The sequence below is a fragment of the Artemia franciscana genome, chromosome 1 (genome assembly GCF_032884065.1).
Source record: "Artemia franciscana chromosome 1, ASM3288406v1, whole genome shotgun sequence".
Lineage (NCBI taxonomy): Eukaryota > Metazoa > Arthropoda > Branchiopoda > Anostraca > Artemiidae > Artemia > Artemia franciscana.
This window is the reverse complement of record NC_088863.1, coordinates 33,485,322-33,510,014: the sequence shown is the minus strand read 5'-3', so window position 1 is coordinate 33,510,014 and position 24,693 is coordinate 33,485,322. Positions and strand designations below refer to the sequence as shown.

At 35.5% G+C, this 24,693-nt stretch overlaps 1 protein-coding gene across 1 annotated transcript in view; it reads right to left on the bottom strand.

Moving 5' to 3' along the window:
* Nucleotides 1-24,693, bottom strand: part of LOC136028707 (muscle-specific protein 300 kDa-like) — a gene marked incomplete in the record, with an annotated part of 463,479 nt that overhangs the window by 299,576 nt on the left and 139,210 nt on the right. Inside the window, 4 exon segments of the mRNA XM_065706609.1 lie at nucleotides 301-5,375; nucleotides 8,189-8,462; nucleotides 15,055-15,279; nucleotides 20,584-20,712. Coding sequence (XP_065562681.1) covers nucleotides 301-5,375; nucleotides 8,189-8,462; nucleotides 15,055-15,279; nucleotides 20,584-20,712 — 5,703 coding nt within the window.

Below are 24,693 nucleotides of genomic sequence, written 5' to 3'. Positions count from 1 at the left end.
ACATTTGAGGGGGGGGGGACTGATGATTTTGTGCTTAGGATGGGTTTCCATGGGGATAATTTTCCACGTGGAGGGAAATTTCCAGGAGAGAACTTTCCAGGAGAAATTTTACACTGGGGAGATTTCACATATGAAAAACGATCAGAAATTAAATATTAAAAAACAATTTTTATTCAGCAGAAAGTAAGGAGCATACGGAATAATTTCTGTTTGTTTTGAGTTTTAATGTGCTCCTGACTTTCAGTTGGAAAAACTTGTTTTTCATTTAATTAATATATATAATAGTTCAATAACACTTACTTTACTCGTATTCTTCAATGACTGATGACGAGAAGCTAGCTGTGTTGCTTGAGCTGCAATTACAGGGTCAGAATCCAGGGTTTGGCACCGTTCGACTATGCTTTGGAATTCTGGAGTTTTTGATGCAACTGCGGTCTCTAGTGAGCGAAGTTTCTCAAGGTGATCTCGCTTAGTTGCAACAGTCGGCTTCAAAGTTTGATCTTTAATCTGCAAATCCATTAGCTTTAACCATTGCATCAGACCATTCACATCAGACTCGAGCTTGGCTGTTTTTTCACCAGCCTTAGAAAGCTCCTTAATTTTAAGCTCACAGTCGTCAATGAATGTAGCAAAGCTCTTTTCAAATTCATTGACGTCGTCTAATAGCGATTTGAAAACTTGATTATCCTCAGTTTGTAAGGCATCATTGATAAGCTCAACGCAATGAGAAATCATTAAATTACATTCAGGCTTCTTGGAAATTACTCTTTCAATTGTTTCTATATCAAGGCTTTCAGAGGACAGTTCACTACTCGTTTCTGAAATCATTGATGTTTCTGTTCTAAGTTCTGTTAACCAGTCTCGTAATTTTTCAACTTCTTTGGTACAGCTCTCGTATTTGTTGACAATTGTTTCCAGCTCATTTGCCTTTTTAAAGATTTGAGATCTTAGTTCACCATAGACAGAAGTGATATTACCAACCTTACTGATTGCTTCTGGATCTTGTATCTCTTCAAGCCTTTTGTTTAAACTAGCGATAATCACCTCGTGAGATTTGATTTCCTGACAGATTCCACGATAATTATGAAGGGTAGTCTTCATATCCTGGGTAGTCAGTAAGTGCTCGGGACTGCAATTAATCCTTGCTTCCACATCATCAATCCAAGATTGTATTTGTCGACAATTGTCATCGAAAGATGAAAGTTGTATAAGGATTCCTTCTACCTTTTTGTAAAGAGTGTTAAGCTTGTCTAACTGCATTTCCCAACAGTCTCTGAGGCTTCGCATCTCACAGCGAAGATTTTCCCGATCACTTGGTGTTGTAAAAGCAAAAAGAGCTTCTCCAGCTTCTTGTGCTTTCCCAAACTTATCCAATATTTCATCTTTCTTTTTAAAAGAATTTTTGAGTGCTTGTAGTTTGCTTTGATAGAGCAAAGTAGGCTTCCCACCAGAGGCTGATATTTCCTGTTCATGTTCTCTTAGGCTGGACTCATAGGAACTTAGCCAGTCTTTAATTTCGTCTACTATTGAAATATAGTTACTATAGTTAGTTTGGACAGATTTCATTCTTTCAAAGAGATCCAAGAAGAAATTTTGAACTGCCGTATGCCTAATAGTGAGATGATTAACGTATTGTTGAGTATGTACCTGTGGGTTTATTTCTGCCAGCTTCTTAGAAGCAGAATCCAATTCTTGCAATTGTCTCTTCTTTTCATCAATCTCTACAACAATGGGTTCGGCATCTTTGATCTTTTCTTTTACTTCACTCAGGGCTATTGGGGCTGCAGACTCTTGGCGAGTAATACTTTCAATATTTCTTAGCCATGAGGCAATGTTTTCACTCAAATCTTCGTATTTGCACCAAAGATCACCTTGTTTCGAATATTCTTCAATCGTATTACTGCACAGAGCCCGAATTTCAATAATCCTATTTTGAACTGAATCCAGTGCTTCATCAATCTGAGCACCATAATCTTGTTCGACCACTTTCTTCAATAAGATAGCTGCATTTTTCAAGTCCACCAGCTTCTCTTCCATCACTTCGACAGAACCCTGAACATCTTCAAGATTCTGAAGAGCTGCTTTCACGCTATATATGTCTGTTGCTTCGTCAACATGGGACCAATTTAGCTTTTCTGCACTCTGGCTCAAACCCCTTTGAAGGATTCCTAAACAATCATTGTATTTCTTTTCAATGTGCAGGTAAAGGGTACGTATGACTTTTTCCGTGAGGGCTGTTAGAGAATCATGACGTTTTTGGACGCAATTAGCTTCTTTTATCAAAGATGCGACATCTGTGGAAGTGAAGTTTTCCTTTAACTCGGCAATTTTTTCTTTAACTTCTTTAAATTTTCCTGGGAAAGCAGAGAGCTCACTTTTGAATTTTTTACATGTCAGAAGTCTCTCTATAACTTTATTTTCTTCGCCTGATACATCTTCACATTTTGACACAGTTTCCCGAAGAAATCCAAGTAGTTCATTTAACTGTTTTAAACTGTCCCTTATCACACTTTCCTGCTCACTGAGGTTTTTAGCTGTGCTAGCTAGTTCCGTAGCTGTGTCTTCTAAATCTTGCAGCTCACTCTCAATGATTAAAGTCCAAGATTTAAGGGTAGGAATAGACCTTTCTTCATTAAGCTTGAACAACTGTCTTATTCTATCAGACAAGCTAGCAACGAGACTTTCATAGCTTGGAAGTTCATTGCGATATTTAGACAAGCGAATATTCACAAGCTCCTGCTCTATAAGGCATCCTTTAGCTTCTTGCAAGCTTTCTTTGGTTTCACTAACCCAATTTAAAACCTCATCTTTAATTTGCTGTGCTTGGCGCCAGATTACAACTTGTGTTTCAAGGTTCTGTAGCAAGACAGATGCCTCATTCACAATTCTATTGTAAAAGTCTGTCAAATAATCAACTTCTGCTTCTAAATCATTTGTGTCAAAGTCTTCAATACATTTTAATGCACTGATAAGACTAGTCATTGATTTTACGGTTGATTCAAAAGCAGGTCTTTGGGATTTTGCGAAGTCTTGGACCTTTTTTAATTTTAGTGCCAATGCTGCGGCCTCAGAAGGCTCGGAAGAAATAGTGCCCTTTACTTCTTGTAATGAGTCCTTGTAGGGAGACAACACTGACTGAAAAATTAACTTCGTATCAAAAGCCTTCTTCCACAGCGAAATAAGGTCACTAAACTGCCTTTGTTTCTCAAGCAGGCAATTATCAATTAAATCAAAGTCAGAAGTTTCATTCAGTACTTTTTGGACAGAGTTATTATAGCTTGAATCAAGCTCAACAATATTTTTTCCGAGGGCGTGGATTTTTTCTTTGTATGCGACGTTCAGCGAGCTCTCTTCCGTCAAACAATTGATTGCTTGGTAAACTTTAGTGATACCCTCTAAAGAGCTTTCAGTTGGTTTGAGCTCATTTAGTTTATCAGTACAGCTAGAAATCCAGCTTAAGAGTTTTTCTTCCGCGAGCCTAAGCTGGGACCACTTTTCATCTAAACTCTTGATGCTACCAATTTTTTCACCAATGACTTGTTTTAGGTCGACAATCATATGCTCGATTTCGTCAACTAAGGACTCCAGAGCAATGGGTGGTCCTTTTGGTGTTTTAGTTATGATAAATTTGGGTTCTTGCTTTAACTTCTCAAGCTGGTTACAGTCTTCACGCTTCTTGTTGCACTCGATTTCTAGTTCATCAATATCAGAAGCTATTTGACTCACGTCTGTAACTGGAATTTTCTGGTTGTTAAGCTGTTGCCTAGCATCCTCCAAACTGTCTTTGTTTTCCTTGTACCAGTTGCAAACTCCAGACCACTGTTTAAGTGTATCAATTCGAGTGGATATTTTATGCGCGACTTGTTCTTTCAGTTTTTGTAGATCTATCTCTTCCTGTTTATGGTTGGTGTCTAAATCAGGAAAATTAGTCATGGTATCCATCACTGATTGGAGCTGATTTTCAGTTTCATGGACATAGTCATCAATACAGTCGACAGAGAACTCGTCAGGATGGTCAAGTCTTGCTTCCTGCAAAACAAAGTAGTGTTTTGCTTCATTATACTTAGTTTCCAAAGCTTGCTTCGCTACAAGGGCATCAGAAATAACATTTATGTCGGTCCGTGATGATTCTGCGACTCTTAGTACTCGGTTTTTGAGGTCAGAAATGTTTGTTCTGAGGCTTGAAAGTCCTTCTGGTGACAGGAATGGTGATATGCTGTCACAATTTATTGTTAGTGCGATTATTTCTGCTTGTTGCTTAGAAGCAGCATTGCTAATTTCTCTGAGAGCTTCAAGATGTTTCTCTAATTCTTCAAGTGTGGGTGAATTCTGATCCCTCAATTTTACTTCCTCGGAGCTTTCTATCCACTGAAGAATTTCACGAGTCTTTTGCTCTATCCTGTTCCAAGCGTTAGATAATTCTACTAAACGTGTCATTTGCTGATGAAGAGAATCACTGATACATTTCCATCGAGCCGAAAAAGCTTCTACCTCATCTGGTGCACTAGTTTTACATTTTATTTGTTCACTAGCTCCAGCCAAAGCCTCAAGATAAGTGAATTTTTCTTGGCATTCTCTCTGGAGTCTTTCAGTTTTGAAAATTTCGTCTTGAACTTGTCCTAATTTATCAATTTTCGGTGTGCCGGCCAAAATCTCAACTTCAGTAGTATCTAGCCAAGGGCGAAGTTGAGATGCATTGACCTTATATTCTTCCCAGTAAGTTAGGTCTTCTTTCACAGCCGTTGTTTGTTGATCGACGGTACTTTGAAGATCTTCTATAACGTCTTTTAAAATAGTCACGTCTGAAATAGAAAGACCAGGGACTGCTTGTGCCGCTATTTCGTTAACCTTATTGGCTTTAGACTCCATCTCTTCAACCTTTCTTAATTTTAGCATTACCTGGGACTGCAGTTCAGTTGTGCGTGTGACTCGTTCTTCTGGAGATAATTCCATATTAACTAATTGCTCAATTGTCTTTTTAGCAACTTTCATCCAGCTTTTTAGACCTTCTAGCTCACCAGAAAAATTGTGCAGCTGTTTTGTCAAGTCTTCCAGTGAAGCTATTTTATTATCTGCTAGTTGCTGGATATTATCCATTCGGTGTTCAATGTCATTCACTTCAGCATCCAATTGTCTCTGTGTATTGGAGCTTGTTACTTTCGAAAGAGCATTTAACAATTCTTTCAGTTGTTTCAAGCTTTCTTCTGTTACAACTTTCATTTGAATACTCGCATCTTTACGTGCTCTTAGCTCAGCAATGGCTTGAATGGGGTCAATACGTTCAAAGCTATGGTCAAGTCTTTCTTCTGCCTCAGATAGAAGTTTGACTATTTCATCTCTCTGCTCTCTATACTCTGACCATAGGTGTTGTGAACCTGAAAAATTTTACAGTAGAATAATTGCACTAACTACAAAAGCTTCTTAAAAAATTGAAAAGAAATGTTAAATTACTTATACTCATGATAAACGTATCAGATAAATTAACTTAGAGAAATTCATTTACATAAATACCAAAATAATGGAACTAACGGTTGAAAAAAATCCATTGTCTACTATATAACAACTAATGGAAACCATGGATTTCCAAGAGTTGTAGCCATTCCAAAATTCCTATTTTCAATTAATACACACATAAAAACAATCAGTGAGATTTTTAACCCTCCTCCAAAAAAATAAGTATCTTTGGGTAGCGCTGAAATTGAAGCATTTCATAGGCTTCAGTTTAAAGAGACACAATCGTTGGGTGACTGCTTACGCATTTTTAAATTTACTTAGATTATTTGTGTCTGGAGGCAATTAAAGAATTTATCGATTTTACTCTATATAAATTTAGTAGTAACTCAAGTTGTAACAGAATTTATATCATAGAAAGATGAAAAGCAGTCTATTTTTGAAATAAATAGTCGCATTTATTTTGTCTTATTTTCAGATATGTCTCATGTTTAAGATCCTGTATTTCAGACTAGGTTCCTAATTTTAAGATTTGAAAGATAGGTTCCAGGATCCAAAATAGGGGTCTGGATAGGTCACAGGACTTTATCCTGTACATCCTTTTACACCAATTTTTTCCATTTTCAAATACTTTTACTGTATATCTTAGTGTTTATTGTCCTATTAATGTGATTGACTTAATTAAGGGCACATACCTCTTTTTCAAATTGTTTATAGTATTGTATAGTATAGTATTGACTTGATGGAGGATAGCGTTACCTCCCATCCATTCTTTTTCTCTGTTTTCCTTGCCCGGCAAATTTGCATAGAACGCATGGTCAGAGCTTTCTTGAGTGTAGCCTAGCCCTTTATCCAAGTTAGCAGAATTCTAGTTCTTCACCTAACCAAAAGCATGCACAGCAAGTAACTTTCTGCTTACATAATTTTGTAACCGTGTTGACTTTTGGCCAAACAGATCTTGTTAGACTAAACAAAACAACTAAAGATACTTCAAAAATGAAGTTTTTCTAAAGTTTAAAAAAAATCTAATTTGTTTTATTATTTTGCCTACAATAACTGCTAGCAATGGGAAGTTTTTATTTCTACGCTAATCCTATTTAAACCACATTTTTGGTCAACAATGGACGGTGAAAGGCTAAGTGATCTGGTGTTGATGTCGAGAGAGAGGCTCTAGTAAAACAATACAATTTAGATCTTACGTTGGAGTTTTTGAAAAAATGAAACCCGTCAGTTCCCAGCATTGCAATAAAAATGTAAATTATTATCCTAAATCAGTTCTATGTATATTCAAATTATACTTGTGAATTGCTTCTTACTTTTATTAAATGGATTCGGAAGAAATGTCCACTTTAAAGGGCCCGAAGAGGCTACCCAGCCCTTCCTTAGTTTAGAATGACATAACACCATTCATGTATGGGTTTTTAAAGAAATTACTCATAGTGCGTAGACAATGTAGACAATCAATCAAGTGCAGAAACTAGTTTTATCTTATTAAAAAGCAATTTGTCACTAAATTATTTTTCCTCCACCCCTTCCTATCAAACAAATGGCAATAGAATGCTGGGAGAAGGGAAAGGCTTATTTGATCACAAATCCGACCATACGCTGCCCTTTTTATGTAATGAAAAGAATAACAGGGCACCTAACCAACCTTCTTTACCCCCTTTGAAGCCCCGTAGATTGCATAAAATGGAACAATGTAGTTAGGAATCGTGACAAGGAATGGTCAAATTTTTCTTTAATTGTCTCCAGCGGTGACAGGATACATGCAGTCGCAAAGGTAAGATGCTAAATTATACCAATAATTTACTTGAAAACAGGGGCTTTACAGCAGTCTTTTAGAGCCGAATGGGCTATACCTCATTAGAATCGGAGTTACACAATGCTTTTGGTCTGTATAATCGGAGAGCCCCAACTGAGGATATTAAATCTCCCTTTCCCTCTTCCTTGACTTCCTATATATGAACGTATTGCGTCAATATCGACTTTTCATCATTCAGGATTATTTGGTGAAATATCCTAAACTGATAAGAGTTATACATCAAAAATTAATTCTAGTAATTCGATTAATTACATCAAAAAATTCAGTAATAATTTGATTTTTAAGGATATGTAGCCTTATAGTTTAACTTAAGGAGATTATCGGACCTATAAATATAAGGCGTTCACTTTGTAAGAAATATATAGCTCTACTAGCACTACTACTGCAACCGCTTTTAAAGACTACTCCCTCCACAATGCTTTTTCCATGCCAGTTTTTACAATGAAAATATCTGGGACAACAAGTTCTACCACAACTACCCCTACCACAACTATTCTACCCATGACGGCCCTTGCTGAAATTTCTCCTTCGAAATCTATTCCTATGAATACTGGTCCTATCCTGACAGTACTGACCAGGAGACTACTCTTATCACAACTACTCATGAAATGGTTCTTTCAACAACCTTAACTTTTACCGCGTTGTGTTCCGTTTTTTCTATTAATATAAAATACTCTTAAATGAAGGAAAAATACCCTTCTTTTCGTTACTATTTTGAACCTTTTAACACATTTCTTTAAAATGTGCAGAATATTAAAAGGTAAGGTGAAACTTTCAATTAAGCAATCTAATTAGTATTCAGTAATGCTCAAACGATATTGGCCTGATGGGAGGTTAGAGCTAAATGATAAAACTACAAATATTTGTGGCAATTTATGTTTGTTTTAAATTTGACTTCTTTTCAGAAAGACAAACCTTTAAGTAGTCTTAATTTTTCGACAGCCAAAGGGTGCACTTCATTCCATAGTGTCTCTAGGTTCTGGACTGATATCCTTAAAAATTCGGGTGCTGAAGTATTCCTTTGGAGATTTTTGCCTGTTTGTATAAGGGCCAAAATGTTAGACCTTTTCTTTTCCAGATCCTGCATTACTCTCTCATGTTCATGAAAGGTTTCTGACAGAGATTCTAGATTCTCTTCAACCACTCTTCCAACAGAATGGCCACGAACGTATTCCAGGAACTGGATACTCTGGAAACAAAAAATACAGACTAGTGACAACTTGTCAGACAACATTATACAAAGAATAATACTTAACTGCCTTCTTCAAACCGTTAGTATACATGAAAAAAGGACATACATTCCACAGAAACAACTAAAGTAAAGGAGCTACATTGAGTTTTTATTACGGAATTTCATCTTGATGAATTAACATGGATTTGCAGATTTTTCTTGCATAGTATCATCAACCGACATGATTTTTTTTAATTATTCAGGAAAGCGCATAAATTGATATAATTATATATATACATACATACATATATATATATATATATATATATATATATATATATATATATATATATATATATATATATATATATATATATATATATATATATATATATATATATATATATATATATATATATATATATATATATATATATATATATATATATATATATATTCAGCTATGTCAGTCTTATGCATGGTTTGATGGTAAAAGTTAAAATTAGATTAGGTCTACGTTGCATGGGCAACTTGAGGTGTTAACAGCTGACCGTAGCTTAAAACCCCCTATATGTCTCACTCAAATACACCGGAAAGAAATAGGTACACCAACTTAGCAAAAGTTGCGAACCCCTCATTGCAGAAGATGATTATGAGAATAACAGCCGACTCTAGCTTAAAACCCCCTATATGTCTCACAATTGGTATCGGCCTATTTTTGGTTTCAGTGTGTACCTTACTACTGAATTTGTCAGCCCCTTTAAACTTCCAAACTGGTATATCTTATGAAGGAATTTTTGTACCAAAAAATGGATGACACTTACTTTGATTAGCTCATCAAGAGCTATCGACTGCCGTCGAAAAAAAAAATCTATCTGTCTTAGTTCAAAAGTTGAGTTTTTGCCCTAGGCCAAGTTTCTAGCGTCATCACTTAGAAAATAGCAAAGGATAAACTCTAATTTCTTTAGCAATGAGAGAACTTTTAAAGTTTAATAGGCACATCTGATACCATTTCTGTACCACACTCCCATGTGCGAACGGAATGATTAACTCACCCGATATCACGAACAGAAATGGGCAGAAACAATAGATGGCAGCAGCACTTCCGGTTCCCACTTTTTTGTTTCTTTAAATTTTTCTATTTATCACTCAAAAAAGATATATTGGCTGTGGGGCCGGGTAACTGCCACATATATTTAACAATTATAGATTTTAGTCCATCTTCAATTTGAAACTGGTGCCTGCCTGCTTGTCTGCTAGAACAGAGCTTTTCACTCGAAAGCAGAAACATGGTTTGATGAAACAAGAGCTTGACTGCATAACTTCAGATAGTTCTCTCTGACTTAGGCTATAAAACCCAAAGTCACTTCGGATACTATAGGCTCTGGCTCAAGGACAAGCAAAAACCATCCTTTTTGGCCACAGACGAAAATTCTACGAAGCTTTCCAAACTGCAAAGTCATATTCATCAATCCGGCATAAGGTCAACACTTACTGTAAAAACCGCAGAGGTTAGACCTTCACCACTTTCTAGGAATAACCTGAAGTCGGGGTGCTAGGAAAAAAAAACACGACAAAACCAAAGTGTTGCTCTCACAACACAATTATATTAGGTTAGATTATAAATCTCAGAAAAGGGTTGGAAACCTAATCGAGCCTCCCCTAATCCAACTTAACATAACCTATCCCAACTTATCTAACCTGTCACCATCAAACCTTGCATAAAACTGACAAAGCTGACTGGCAAAACTGACCAAATCTATGGAAAATGTCGACATTCACCGGTGAATGTTCTAAATTCTCCAATTTCGGACATACTTGTGAAAATGCAAGTCAAAATTGAACTTAAATCAAGACTGCCTCCCTGAGTTGGAAAAATTATAAAATTGCAATCTGGAAAGTTTTGCTCTAAAAATGTCAGGTTTGCTCCAAAATAGTACACTAATATTAAAAATGAAATTTCCCAATTGACGGGAAAAGGACTTTGGCCTACTGTCTAATGTAATCCCCATTGGATCCATCCTCTTCCCTATCTCCACCTGAAGTCGCTCGATTTTGTGCTTCTTCCTATTATGTCTTATAGTATTCATATGATTTGCCATCCACCTCTCCATAAATTAAAAAATACTAGACGACTTATTTTACTTTTCAAATAATCACTTTTTAGTTTACATAGCCCCTTCTAAAGTGTGAGCTCTCTAAAGAAATTCCAGCATACATGCCTGATAGCTGATAGACAGATAATAATACAAAGCATATTTAATTACAAAAGCTTTGGCAGAGCTTGATTTTAAAATTGTTTCTTATGTTGCAAATATGATCTGAAAAGGCATAAAATACGATTAATCTTCACATTATTGATGATTTGAGACTAAGTAGCCTCCATATTCTGATAGTTTTTTTTCTATTCAGCAATATCCTCATTTTATCACATAAAATTATGCATAATCAAAAACTTTGAAGGCATTTCAAACTAGGCAGGACTCCTTTCTTGTACAAACAGATAACTGCAAGACCAGGGGGCCCGGCACCCCCTCCCAAAATTTTCAGTCGATAATTTCATACGTTTTCAATTCAAGTCACATATTTCTTTTTAACACCTCCAACCCCAAACTGATCCTGGTATGCATTCCAAGATTAGGGTTAACTTAACATTCCATGTGGTGATTTTTTTTTTTGACGGCTTCTTGTAACAGGGCTCAGGACTGGTTTCAAATTGAATATCAAACAGTTCATGGTAACGAGCTGTGAATAAGGAGCAATCCAGCTCAAGTGTCACCGAAAATTTGAAAATCACACCATCAGATTCAGCGTAACAAAGAACCCTACTTAGAGGTTTCAAGTTTTAAGTTTTTCCAGAAGAAGGATCACGGATGCGCGTTTATTTGTTTATTTTTTTTCTTTTTCTTTTCCCCAGGGGTCATCGTATCGACCCAATGGGCCTAGAACTTCGGGAGAGGGCTCATTCTAACGGAAAAGAAAAGTTTTAGTTCCTTTTTAAGTGACCGAAAAATTTGGACCTCCCATGTCACTTTCTTCCCAAAATCGTCTGATCAAAATTTAGAGATAGCTATTTTGTTCAGCATAGTTGAAAGGCTCATTAACATTTTTAAGGCATGGAATTTGCCCATTATTTACATATAGTATTTGTTATTGGGAAGCATACATACATTTTTTTTTGGGGGGGGGGAGGACGAATTTTCTGCTGGAGAGATTTTGCACGGGGAAAAGTCTCCACGAAGAGGGAAGTCTCCAGGGGGTGAACTTTTCAGGAGAAATTTTGTACTGGGCGAATTTCCCAGAATTCCTATATGAAATTTCTTTATATGTCTAGCTTTCTCTTTACCGATTCAATTTTACGCGTCGACATGTTAAGAGTAATTGTCCGGGGTTAACAGTTCGCCAGGAGTGAATTGTCCAGAGGATATTTTTGTGGAGAAGGGAGATTTTTCCATGTAAATGGAGTCAGATGTCTGGGCATTATTTAAAAAACGATCAGGAATAAAAAACAAAAAAATAGCTTTTTTCAGCTGAAAGTTAGGAGCGATATTGAAACTTAAAACGCACAGAAATTACTACTTATATGAGGGTGATTACCCCCTCCTCAGCACCTCGCCTTATGCACTGAAGTTTAAATTTTTCTCAGTTCTTTAAAAACGACTACTGAAACACAAGGGTCGTTTAATTAGAACAATAAGTAACCTTTTTTAGAGTGCCGAAAAACTTTTGCATGAAGAGCGAGGTGTTGAGGAGGGGGCAACCCCCTCATATATGTAATAATTTCTGTTCGTTTTTTTAATGTCGCTCCTTACTGTCAGATGAAAAAACTTGTTTCTTTTTATTTAATTTACTAGGAGAGACTAGGTTTACATTAAGTATTGTCATGTTTAGCTTATTACTTTTTTTTCTTGATATTTCTTGTAAATTTATTTGACCCAAACTCTCATGATTTTCCAGCTTTTTTCTATTATTAAATTTTTTCTTATTTTCGGCCATTTGGAAAATAATAGGTCTATTGTTTGTTTAAATCAAAGTTGTTCCTTTCAAAATATAGTCTCCCTACAAAAAAAACTCGCACAATCATATCTAGTCAAACATGTGCATAGAGAGCCGTGAGCCCCTGCTTTCATTGAAAAAAAAAAACATCTCCATTTTTTGCAATCAAAATATTTTTTGTTTTTATATTTCGTTTTCAAACAGTTCATCATAACAACATATTATAAGGAGCGATGTGGGTCAATAGTAACCGAAGCTCTAAAAAAACGGAATTTTGAAATTCATAAATATACCAAAGGAATTGGTCGACTTTACTGATTCCAAATATCAGAACCATTAAGTTTAGTTTTACCCATCAAAGGCTATGAGTCTGAGTGAATTTCCCTTGTTTTCGAAAAAGAAAGAAAGCCTCCCCTAGGATCTTCATGAAAATCATACCATCAGATTTAGCGTATCAGAGAACCCTTCTGTAGAGGTTTCATATTCCCATCTTCAAAAACATAGAATTTTGTATTTGTTACCAAAAGAAAGATCACGGATGGGTGTTTATTTTTTTTTCAGGGCCGATTGTATCGAGCCAATGGTCCTAGAATATCTTGACAGGGTTCATTCGAACGGAAATTAAAAGTTCTAATGCAAGTTTTAAGTGACCAAAAAGATAGGAGGGCATCTAGCTCCCGTCCCATACCCTTTTTTCACCAAAGTCGTTCGATCAAAATATTGAGATAGCCATAATTGTTTAGTATAGTTGAAAGGTCCAATACTTATTTCATCAAAAATAACTCGACCCCCCTAGCCCCCGGGGAAAAGTCTTTAAGCTATCAAATTTGCCAATACGTAAGCTATGGGCTAGTATTTGTTATTGGGAAGTATGCATACATTTTCTGGTTGGGGAGAGAGTGGATTTTACGCTTGAGGAATTTTCCCCAGGGAAAATTTTTCATGGGGAAAGAAGTTTCCGGAGGATAAAACTTTCAGGGCAAATTTTATTCTGACCCCTAACCTAAACATCTTTGACCCCTTCTAAACATCTCACTCTTTATGCTAAAGTTTGACTTTTTGCCCCAGTTCTTTAAGAACGACTCCTGAAACACAAGGGTCGTTTGATTAAAACAATAAGAAGCTTTTATAAAAGTACTAAACTACTTTAGCGTGAAGAGCGAGATATTAAGAAGGGGGCAAACCTTCACAAATACGTAATAATTTCTGTTCGTGTTAAGTTTTAATGTTACTCCTTACTTTCAGTTGAAAAAACTTTGTTTTGTATTTAATATGAAGTAAGAACAAAGTAGGAATTTTTCCATTTATTGTTCTTATTTCAAACAAAGAGGATAAACTAACTTGTTGTCGCAACTAGTTTAGAAGAGGAATCTTGCACTGGATTATCAATTTTTATATTTGCTTCGGAGATTTGGGGTTGAGAAGCAGTTGAGCAGTTAGAGTCCCTCCAGCTCCAGTATTATAAAAGAGAGTTGGATCTACATCAGACAACTCACTCATAGATTCAGAAAGCCTGTTTTCTTTAAAGCTTCGTAGGTCAATTTTTGATGCTTAGATTTTGGTTGAAAATAATTAAGAGAAACGAAGATAGACGAGTAAGAGCGGCAAATGATCAGATGTTGAATAATGATTTGAAAACTTCGTAGTCATCTCAAATTAAGTCATTACTAGGAAGAACGGGAATGCATTACATATGGAATGTTGGTCTTGATTTGCCTATAGACTTAGAAAGCCAGGTAGAATTTATTTTAGAGGGTTAAGGAATTCAGTATTGGCAAATGCAGGTTTTGCATTCTACAACTTTGAAACATTATAACCTGGCTCAACCTAGTTTTGGGGAGGAAGTTTTTTTTTAGATTTATTTTACTGGCTATGGTTTAATGTCGATGGATTAAACTTAGGACAAATTACTTTCCAATACAGGGCAGGCAAAAGGTGTTTTGATAAAAATAGAGCGGTCCCCGAAGGGCGGTATGCTTGTAAAGATGAGGATGTAGATTTGGACCATTTTTCTGGAAGTGCCCGGTGCTCTTTGATTTAAGTGAAAAATATTTGTATTGGATTGATTTGCTGCTTCCTGGTATTCTACAAAGCAGAAGCCCAACCACAATAGCTCGAGGTGGTGTATTTATAGATAAATGTTTAAAAAGAAATAAGAGTTTAAATTTTTGAGTTATCTAGTATGTAGATTAGGTATTTATCCATTTGTAGTTTGTTTTATTAGTGATATCCCTGTTTTTTTTTATGAATTTTTTTTATTGTGTGTATGGCCCTTGGACTTCTGAAATACACTGTCCTATCTATCGATCTACACCTATAGTTGATATGCATCTGATAAGAGCTATCACGTATTACGTAATTACATAAAAAACTTTAATCATCCTCTGTTAGAAAGAGGTTGCTTAGACGTTTGAGAGGTTATTGGTACATTAAGACAGGACATCACCAGGACATCTAGTTTCCCTTGAGACTGGAACTTCTAAATCGGTAGATTTAAACCCAATTATGAGAGGAAAACGTAAAAAGAAACAATTAGTAGATGCAAATTTAAGGATTGTTAAGAAGTGCCGTCTGTTAGCGTAATTTGGCCAATGAGAGATTAAAATTTACTTACCAATCTCATTTCTTCATTGCATGTATAGCACTTAGAAAGCATTTCATAGCGACCAAGTGCACTGTCAATGTTCAAGATTAATGCTTTATAGCGTGTTATAAGAGATTCAAGACGGCTCTGTTGTACAATGGCATCACTTTCCGGCTTATGGCTAATCAAAGAGTCCAGTTGTTGTACTAGCCATTTCATTCCATCACGCCTTTTCTCAATGTCTTGACATGCCTCCTGAAATTCAAAAATAATTATTTCATTTCTTCACAGTATGTATCGTTAAAAACTAGGAAAGTAGTACTATGTATATACTAGAAATTATAACATGTTCCCAATTTTACATTAATAAATGAACAAAAATGCAATGGATATAGCCCCTTGAGATCCAACTTATTTTAATTACTCTATTCGAAGTCGACAAGGCAGTTTAACGATCACCAATTCAAAAAATTCATCCTCAAACATCAGTATATTCGAGAGGCACAAATTGGGATATACATGGCGTGACAGCTCTGACAGATGGACAAATTCTTAATGGCGCTTCTTTTTTCTCTTTATTTTGAGTTCTGACTATACGCAGGAAAATAATGGTAAGTTTTTGGGAGATGAGAACTTATGTCATAGCAACTATTCTTTCAGTCACTATTCTTATTCATTCATTATTAAAAACTTGTCGTTTTTCATGTTTTTTTTTACTATTTACAGGCGTATCATTTACATCTTATTATTTATAGACATTTCACTTAAAAAATCTTAATGAAATCTTAAAATGAATAATAATCTTTTGATAGGATCTTTTTTTGTTTTTTGTTTTTTAAATAGATTTCCCGATATTTTAGAAAAAGAAATCAAACACTTACAAAATCTCTAACATAAAAAAAATGTTATTACTTATTTTGAAACCAACAAAAAGATTTGACAAATCCTCACTTTACTTCACTACCAAACTAAAAAAAAAAAATTGATCGCTTAGTACGGCAGTTGAATAATAAAGGGTAGGATTTGAGACCAAATAAAGTTAAAGCGGGAGGAATTAAGTTGTATAAAAGAAAATAAACTGGATACTCACAACACTCTCTCAGTTGTAAGTTTACTACAAGAGGATCAACTTGGGAGGAACAAGGGACTGCTTCACCTTTCCTAAGATATACCCAAACACACGCTAGGGTATCTATAGCAATCGTGAGAATTTCTAAGGCAAATAAGCAGAAAGTTAAAACAGGAGCACCCTCATCCGGAGCTGTAAATACAGGTGGAGGAGGAAGAGGGCCCACCAAAAGTATACTAAACATGATCCATCGGGTGTCCACACGTCCCGTGAGTAACAAACCTTCTCTCAGTAATGGTATAAACTACATGGTGACGTATAACATCATCGTGGGAGGATCCTCTATAGAAGGACAACTGCAGCAGGGCGCAAGACCCTGATCTATGGACAATAGCCTCTGAAAACGACTGCCTCGACCCTTTCAGGTTACCTTCAAGACTGGGGACCTTGCGGTTAACTCTATCCCCACTTGAGGAGTGGCACCCCTCGAGGAAATTATAGCCTAGTAAACAACACAGCATTCGCACGGGATTCTGATTAATGGATAATTGTTCTGAGCTTAATCTGTTTTGGCGGGCGTTTTCAGGCTGAAAAACATCTTCCAAGCTGATTTATCTACTATGGGTTGCATCTCCATAGTAGTATAATATTTGTAGGCATGAATATATAATGAGTCGAGGTAATAGGCTTGAGACTGTCTGTGCAGGATTTCGACTCTTGTTGATAGAAGAGTATCGCCAAGTGCTGAAAACCATGTTGTGACAAAGATGGGCCCAGGATTGCACAAGGCCTCCATTCATACTGGAGGTCCCAAAGACTTCTCGCTGTCCGGTTCTAAGCCAGCTTAAGCGCTTCGATGTAGACTTGAGAGGATATGTTGGTCCCCGTCCTGCACTGGGTCTGGGAACATTGCTTTACCTGAGGCGAAAATAATTTCAATGATTTAAAGAAAATGAATATTGGAACGACGTTAAAAAATAACTATCGTATCGACATTTTTAATGACGAATACAGACGGTTCAAACTGGACTTATTAGGAGTTTCAGAGACTCATATCCAAGGGGTAGGAAGCATGAAATTAGGTGATATAAAATTTATTTATTCAGGCAGTAAGGATGGGGTAAATAGACAGGTAGTAGGGCTCATGATGAATATGGAAGCTGCTAAGTCTTGTTTAGGCTGGGAAGGTATTAATAATAGAATGCTAATCTCTCATTTTATGGCTAAAAAGTTCAGGGTATCAGTTATAGTAGTATATGCCCCTGTAGAAGCAACTGACCGAGATACTAGTGACACAGATGAATTTTACTTACAGTCACAGGAGCAAATGGATTCCAAGTAGAAATATGGGGGTTTTGTTGGGAGCCCAGTTCAGTAGAAATAGGGATAGATAGTATCCTAGACTAGGTAAATTTGGTGTAGGAAAAGAAAACAGGAATGGCTACAGACTGCTGCAATTTCGTAGGTATAACAATCTAGTTATAACCAATACGGTGTTTGGTCATAAAATGGCCCATAAGTTAACACGATATTCAAGAGATGGTAAGACAGCTTACCTTATTGATTATATAATTGTAAACCGAAGACTGGCAGGTTCAATGCAAGATACTAGGGTATATAGGAGTGCTGTTATTGAATTTAAAAGTAAAGATCAGCATCTAGTAGTGTCTAGGGTTAATCTAAGCTGAAATTTCGGAAGGGTAAGTACCTCCTGGGAAACTATGATGTTGTTATATTCCCGTATGAGAATTAAAGAGAATCTTTCCAGGAACAGTTGAATACTAATCTAGAGACTTTAAAATTTGACAATGTGGAAGACGGATGCAATAATTTTAGAAAAACAATTTATGAAGTTGCTTGTAATGTCTTAGGGAAGAAAGTTAGGAGCAAAGCTAGGAATACTAGTGAAGAACTTTGTGTTTAACAGACAGAAGAAGGGGCTTGGACAAAAATTATTTGAATAGATCCTATGAAAACAAAAGGAATGTAAACAAAGTGGAGAAAGCATTAAAATATGAACTAAGAAGGTGTGAAATGGAGGCCATGGATATGACTGTCGAGGATTTGGAAGATGCAACAAGACGGCATTATGGTAAAATATTGTACGCGCATGTTAATAAATTGAGAAGGAGTAGTCAATCCGGACTTGTCCCAGTTAAAGATAAGAACGGGGCCATAATTAGTGATAAGAAAAGTGTTAAAGAGAAATGAGCAAAACATTTTGAGAATGTGCTAAATCGAGAAAGAGTTGCAAGAAAAGTAACAGAAGAAAACGAAAAAGTTTGTAATACCTTGGATGTGAAGGAAGATCTGTTCTAAGAGGAAGAATTAGTTACTGTACTAAAAGGATTAAATAATAGTAAGGCTCCAGGTGCTGATAGTGTGATAAATTATATTCTAAAATATGGAGGCTCTGAATTTAGAAATGAGTTACTGAAGACTATGAAAACGATTTTTGTAAAAGGAGAAGTACCTAGCGATTATAGGAAAACCTTAATTAAACCAATACATAAGAAAGGTGATAAGAGCAAGTTTGATAATTATCGAAGCATTAATCTGGTCTCTATAGATAGTAAATTGCTCAGTAATATGATACTTTTTTGACTGAGACATGCTGTAGACAAAAGTACAAAGTTTAAGAGAAAAACAGTGCGGTTTTATAAAAGATAGAGGATGTGCCGACCAAATTTTCACTTTTAGGTTCCATAATTGAGAAGTGCCTGATTTATCAAACACCTTTGGTCCTCGGTTTTATAGATTATGAGCAAGCGTTTGATTCTGTTGAAAGAAGAGCTTTAGCAAAGGTCTTATCCTTGTATAGTATGCCAGACAAATACATTAAAGTGATTAGTGCTATGTATGAGAATAACACTGCTGCGGTTAAGGTAGGACTTGAGGTTAGCAGCTGGTTTTGTATTAAATCAGGAGTTAAGCAGGGTTGTGTTCGATACCCCTTTATATAGATCATTTTGATGGACTTTGTCTTGAGGAGCACAGGAAAGGCTACGAGAGACCACGGAATCAAATGAGGAGGAAAATATCTCCTGGGCTTAGATTATGGTAATGATTTAAGCATCCTAGATGAAAGTATAAGCAAAATGAATGAACTTTTAGAGGTTTTACGAGTTCAAAGTGCTAGAATAGGTCTAAAATTTGACCTAATTAATGTTAAGAAGCCTAAGTCGTTAAAGCTAGGAATAAGTAAAAATGACAAAATGACTTTGGGTAACGAAAAGATTGATCAGGTGGACAGCTTCACTTACCTTGGTAGTATTATAAGTAAAGACAATGGGTGCACTGAAGATTTTAAAGTAGAATAGCCAAGGCTCAGGGTTTTTTTTTCAGAGTTAAAAAAAATTTGGAAGAATAAGAAGATAAATTTACAAATCAAGATAAGAATATTGGAAGGTACAGAACAGTGGTCAAATATGGCTCGGAAGCATGGGCGCTCCGAAAAGCGGACGAAGATTTGCTAGAAGTTTTTTCAGAGAAACTGAATATGGATTGTACTGTAAAAATGACAAAATGACTTTGGGTAACGAAAAGATTGATCAGGTGGACAGCTTCACTTACCTTGGTAGTATTATAAGTAAAGACAATGGGTGCACTGAAGATTTTAAAGTAGAATAGCCAAGGCTCAGGGTTTTTTTTTCAGAGTTAAAAAATTTAGAAGAATAAGAAGATAAATTTACAAATCAAGATAAGAATATTGGAAGCTACAGAACAGTGGTCAAATATGGCTCGGAAGCATGGGCGCTCCGAAAAGCGGACGAAGATTTGCTAGATGTTTTTCAGAGAAACTGAATATGGATTGTACTGGGTACCCAGCTGACTGATCGTAATTCAAACAGTAGGCTGTACAAAAAGTGCGGTTCAATCCCGCTTTCCAGTACTGTACTGAGAGAAAGGTTCAGATGGCTAGGGCACGTTCCGCGGATGAAGGATGACAGATTGCCGGAGATTGACCTTTTAGGCCAACCGTATAAGGCTAAACAGAAAGCAGGTCGTCTGCGGTTGGGGGGGATCATGTCATAAAGAAAGATTTAAAGGAAATGGAAACTTTCTGGGATGATGTAAAGAAGGAGGCTTTGAATCGATCGGGATGGAGGAGGAGCGTGCGTAGCTGTGTTGGCCTCAGGTGGCTTGGTGCTGCGGTGAGTTGTTGGTAGTAGTAGTACTAATAAGTACTAAAGCACTGATTCATTCCTAGGGGGGGGGGGGGTCTTCCTTGTGTTTATGATAAAAATGCCAACGAATATCGGTTGTTTAAAATGCTAACACAAATGATATAAAAAAATACCTGGAAAGTTTCCTTTTAAGTAGAAATTATTAGTTGGAGTGTGATTTTCAACCAATTTACATTTCTTTTTTTTTGGGGGGGGGGGTCTCTGTAAAACAAAGCAAGTTCAAAAATTTCTTATTAAGCATCAAATCACATTAGGACCTCAGGGAAAAAAGTATAGACCAAATTAACAATAAGAATAACTAGCCTGAAATTTCGCTTTTTCCAATTCAAATACAGCAAGGCTGGAAGCTTCCGAGTCCAAAGCTTTGATATAACTGTCTATTGAATCCATCCATGAGCTCATTTCTGAAAACCTGAAAATATGAATTATGCTCTTTCAGAATCAGGTAGTCAATTTTAGCAGCTCTCCTTTATTTCATTGCGGTTTTTTCCAATTGGTACTTAAGGGCTATTGTCATTTTGCTATTTTGGACCAGGATTATTGTATACTCTGTTTCATGGTTTCAACAGTAGCACCTAGTAAAAAACTAACCGTGATCCACGCCCATGACCAAAATTTTTAAAATGTGGTTGTGACATAAATGTTCCGTGTAAAATAAATTCTAGAAATAGAAATTTTATTCAAATTTATCGGAACATGATTTCAAGGCTAAAAGTTTTGGAAATTTAATAAAAAAAAAATTGAGACCCGTCAAAAATTACTCCAGTTTGATATATAAGAAAAGCACACCAGGGAATTAAACATTTTTTGTTGCAAACAAATACAACGTAGAAACAATAGGGAAAATTTTTCAAGACAGTGGAAATTATTTATGTAGATATTTCGGCCCTATGTCCAAGGGCCGTCTTCAGCACAATACAATACTATATATATATATATAAAAGAACTTACATCAAATTGTGAGAATTAAAACTGAATATAAAGACACTTATTAAAAACATTTTTTTTTTAAATATAGCCCTAGCATCCTTACTTCAGCGAAGTTCAACCAGGACTGGCGAAAAGAAAGAAATGAAGAAATATAAACTCATTCAAACTAAAGAGAAATAAAATGATTAGATGCAATTCCTTAAGGCTAATCTTGCTTGTTTAGCAGCCTGTCTCAAAGGCCTTTTCGTAGTTGGTTCAGTAATATTATAAATTGGTTTAGTAAAATATTTTGTTAGATCATTTTTAATTAAATTTGAGTATAAAGAATTTAGTGAGTATTCCCCCAAGTCCCTGTTCAAAGAAATATTTCTTTATTTCAAAGAAATTTCAAAGAAATAACAGCACAAAAATGACATAGACAAGGCCTTAATTTCAAATGGTTCCAACAACTCTTTTGATTCTGCTCTAGGTTGGCATATATTTAATAATCCGTCCCACATGATACTTTTTGAAAACTCTTCACTCATTAGTAATGATTTGGGAATAAAACAGGTGGTTCGAGAATCAATTGAATTTAATCTCAAAATAAATAAAAATATTTCTTTGAACAGGGACTTGGGGGAATACTCACTAAATTCTTTATACTCAAATTTATTTAAAAATGATCTAACAAAATATTTTACTAAACCAATTTATAATATTACTGAACCAACTACGAAAAGGCCTTTGAGACAGGCTGCTAAACAAGCAAGATTAGCCTTAAGGAATTGCATCTAATCATTTTATTTCTCTTTAGTTTGAATGAGTTTATATTTCTTCATTTCATTCTTTTCGCCAGTCCTGGTTGAACTTCGCTGAAGTAAGGATGCTAGGGCTATATTTAAAAAAAAAAAAATGTTTTTAATAAGTGTCTTTATATTCAGTTTTAATTCTCACAATTTGATGTAAGTTCTTTTATATATATATATAGTATTGTATTGTGCTGAAGACGGCCCTTGGACATAGGGCCGAAATATCTACATAAATAATTTCCACTGTCTTGAAAAATTTTCCCTATTGTTTCTACGTTGTATTTGTTTGTTATGGAAAGGCAGTGTGGTCTTCGTCGCTATTTTCGTCTAGCTTATGGGGAGCAGTTGACCTATGATATCTTTTATTTTATTAATCTAGGTAAAAAACATGCTAATATTATCAATCAACAAAAATTTTTAGAATCCTGTAGAAAGGAAAACCTTATTCCCAAGTCTTTAAGATATAAATTACATTTAAATACCCGAAAAGAAGCGCAATTTGCCCATACACTACAGTTAAAAACCCTAGTCCATATTATTAAGGACAAAAAACAGAAACGACATATTATTTCTTCAGAGAGAAAATCGTTGGAAACTTTTTTGCTGGAAAACCTGTCCACCGTTGATTTTGCTCAAGTTGTTAGATTAGAAAGGAATTTGTTTAGCCACGATTTTCGCTTGTCCAAGGAACGCCTCTATAAAAAATTGGAAGGCTTACGAAATGAATCTTCGATGAGAAACCGTATTTATTCTCCAAGATTCACTCCTGGGCCTGCTATCGTTAACCTCTCTTCTAAAACATTGGAACCCCAGGAAATCGAAACACTAGAAAAAGGTCCAAAATTTTCTTTTCTACCGAAACAGGTTCCTGTGGCAGATATAGTTTCCTCTCTAGAGTCCGCTTTGCATAAACACTATCCTTCTGTCTCTAACCCTGATGAAGTTAGATCTGGTCTAATAAATATCCTCTATAATAGCCAAAAAAAGTTCAAGCCTCCTACCGATTCCACACCGGAAAATTTGCATGACATGAAAATACTATCTAATCTCCGAAAAGATCCTTCTATTATAATAACTAAAGCAGACAAAAGCAATTCACTTGTTGTCATGAATAAAACAGACTATGACAACAAAATTTTTTCCCATTTAAATGACACAATTACATATCAAACAATAACTCATGATCCTACTGATCAGTTCACTAATAATATTATAAATGAATTAAAGCAGCTAAAACAAAATGGTAAAATCACCCCACAACTATACAATAAATTTTTTCCCCGTGGTAGTTTCTGTCCTAAACTCTACGGTTTGCCAAAAATACATAAACAGGGCATTCCCTTAAGACCTATTGTAGCTTGTACTAAAGCTCCCGCTGCCAATATTGGAAAATGGCTTTGTACAGCTTTCAAACCTTTATTGTATTCTCAAAATTCCTATATTCATAACTCGGCAGATTTGATTAAAAAACTTAGCAACACAAGTATTTCAGAAAACACAATAGTTAGTAGTTTCGACATTGTTTCCATGTATACAAATATAGATGTAACTATTTCAGAGGAATTATTAAAAAACAAAATAGAAGAAAATTACCACTTGATCGAGACTTCAGCGACAGGAATTGATTGTGAAGTTTTAATGACTCTTGTTAAAATTTGTAATAAGTTTTCTATGTATTTTCAATTTCGCGATTCTTTTTATCAGCAAAAAAATGGATTACCCATGGGGGCACCTTTATCCGGGCTACTAGCAAATATTTACGTCGAGAATCTTGAGAATTGGGCATTGAATTCTTATTTCCTAAAACATGTCTATTGGGGTCGTTATATGGATGACGTAATTTCACTTTGGAATTATGGGGAAGCTGAACTTCGGGGCTTCTTAGATCATCTTAACACTTATGACCGAAATTTGCAGTTCACCCTTGAAGTTGAAATTGAAAATAAACTACCGTTTTTAGATGTATTAATTATTCGTAATGCTGATGACCTGGATTTTACTATATATCGAAAGCCAACACAAAACAATAGATATCTTCACTTTAATTCAAATCACCCCCCACAAGTTAAAAGAGCAGTTGTAATTTCCCTCATTGATCGTGCCCTAAATATTTGCTCCCATTCATATATAAATGCAGAAATAAATTTTATCAGAGATATTCTTTTTGGTAATGGATACCCCATTCCTTTTGTAAATAAAATAATTAGCCGTAGAATAAAAAGACACTCTTGTAAAATCGAAGAAGATACTTCACAATGTGAGGCTATTGATAAGCCCTCAAATATTGTCTATCTTCCGTATATCCCAAAGATTACAACAAAATTAAAAAATATTTGCACAAAAAATAATCTGCACGTAGTTTTTACTAATAATTTTAAAATCATCAATTTCTTAAATTCGGGTAAAGATAAGACCCCAGTTACTCGCCAAAGAGGAGTCTATCAAATACCCTGTGATTGCGGAAAATACTATGTCGGCAGGACCCATCAGAATCTAGACAAAAGGTTACAACAGCACAAAAATGACATAGACAAGGCCTTAATTTCAAATGGTTCCAACAACTCTTTTGATTCTGCTCTAGGTTGGCATATATTTAATAATCCGTCCCACATGATACTTTTTGAAAACTCTTCACTCATTAGTAATGATTTGGGAATAAAACAGGTGGTTCGAGAATCAATTGAAATTAATC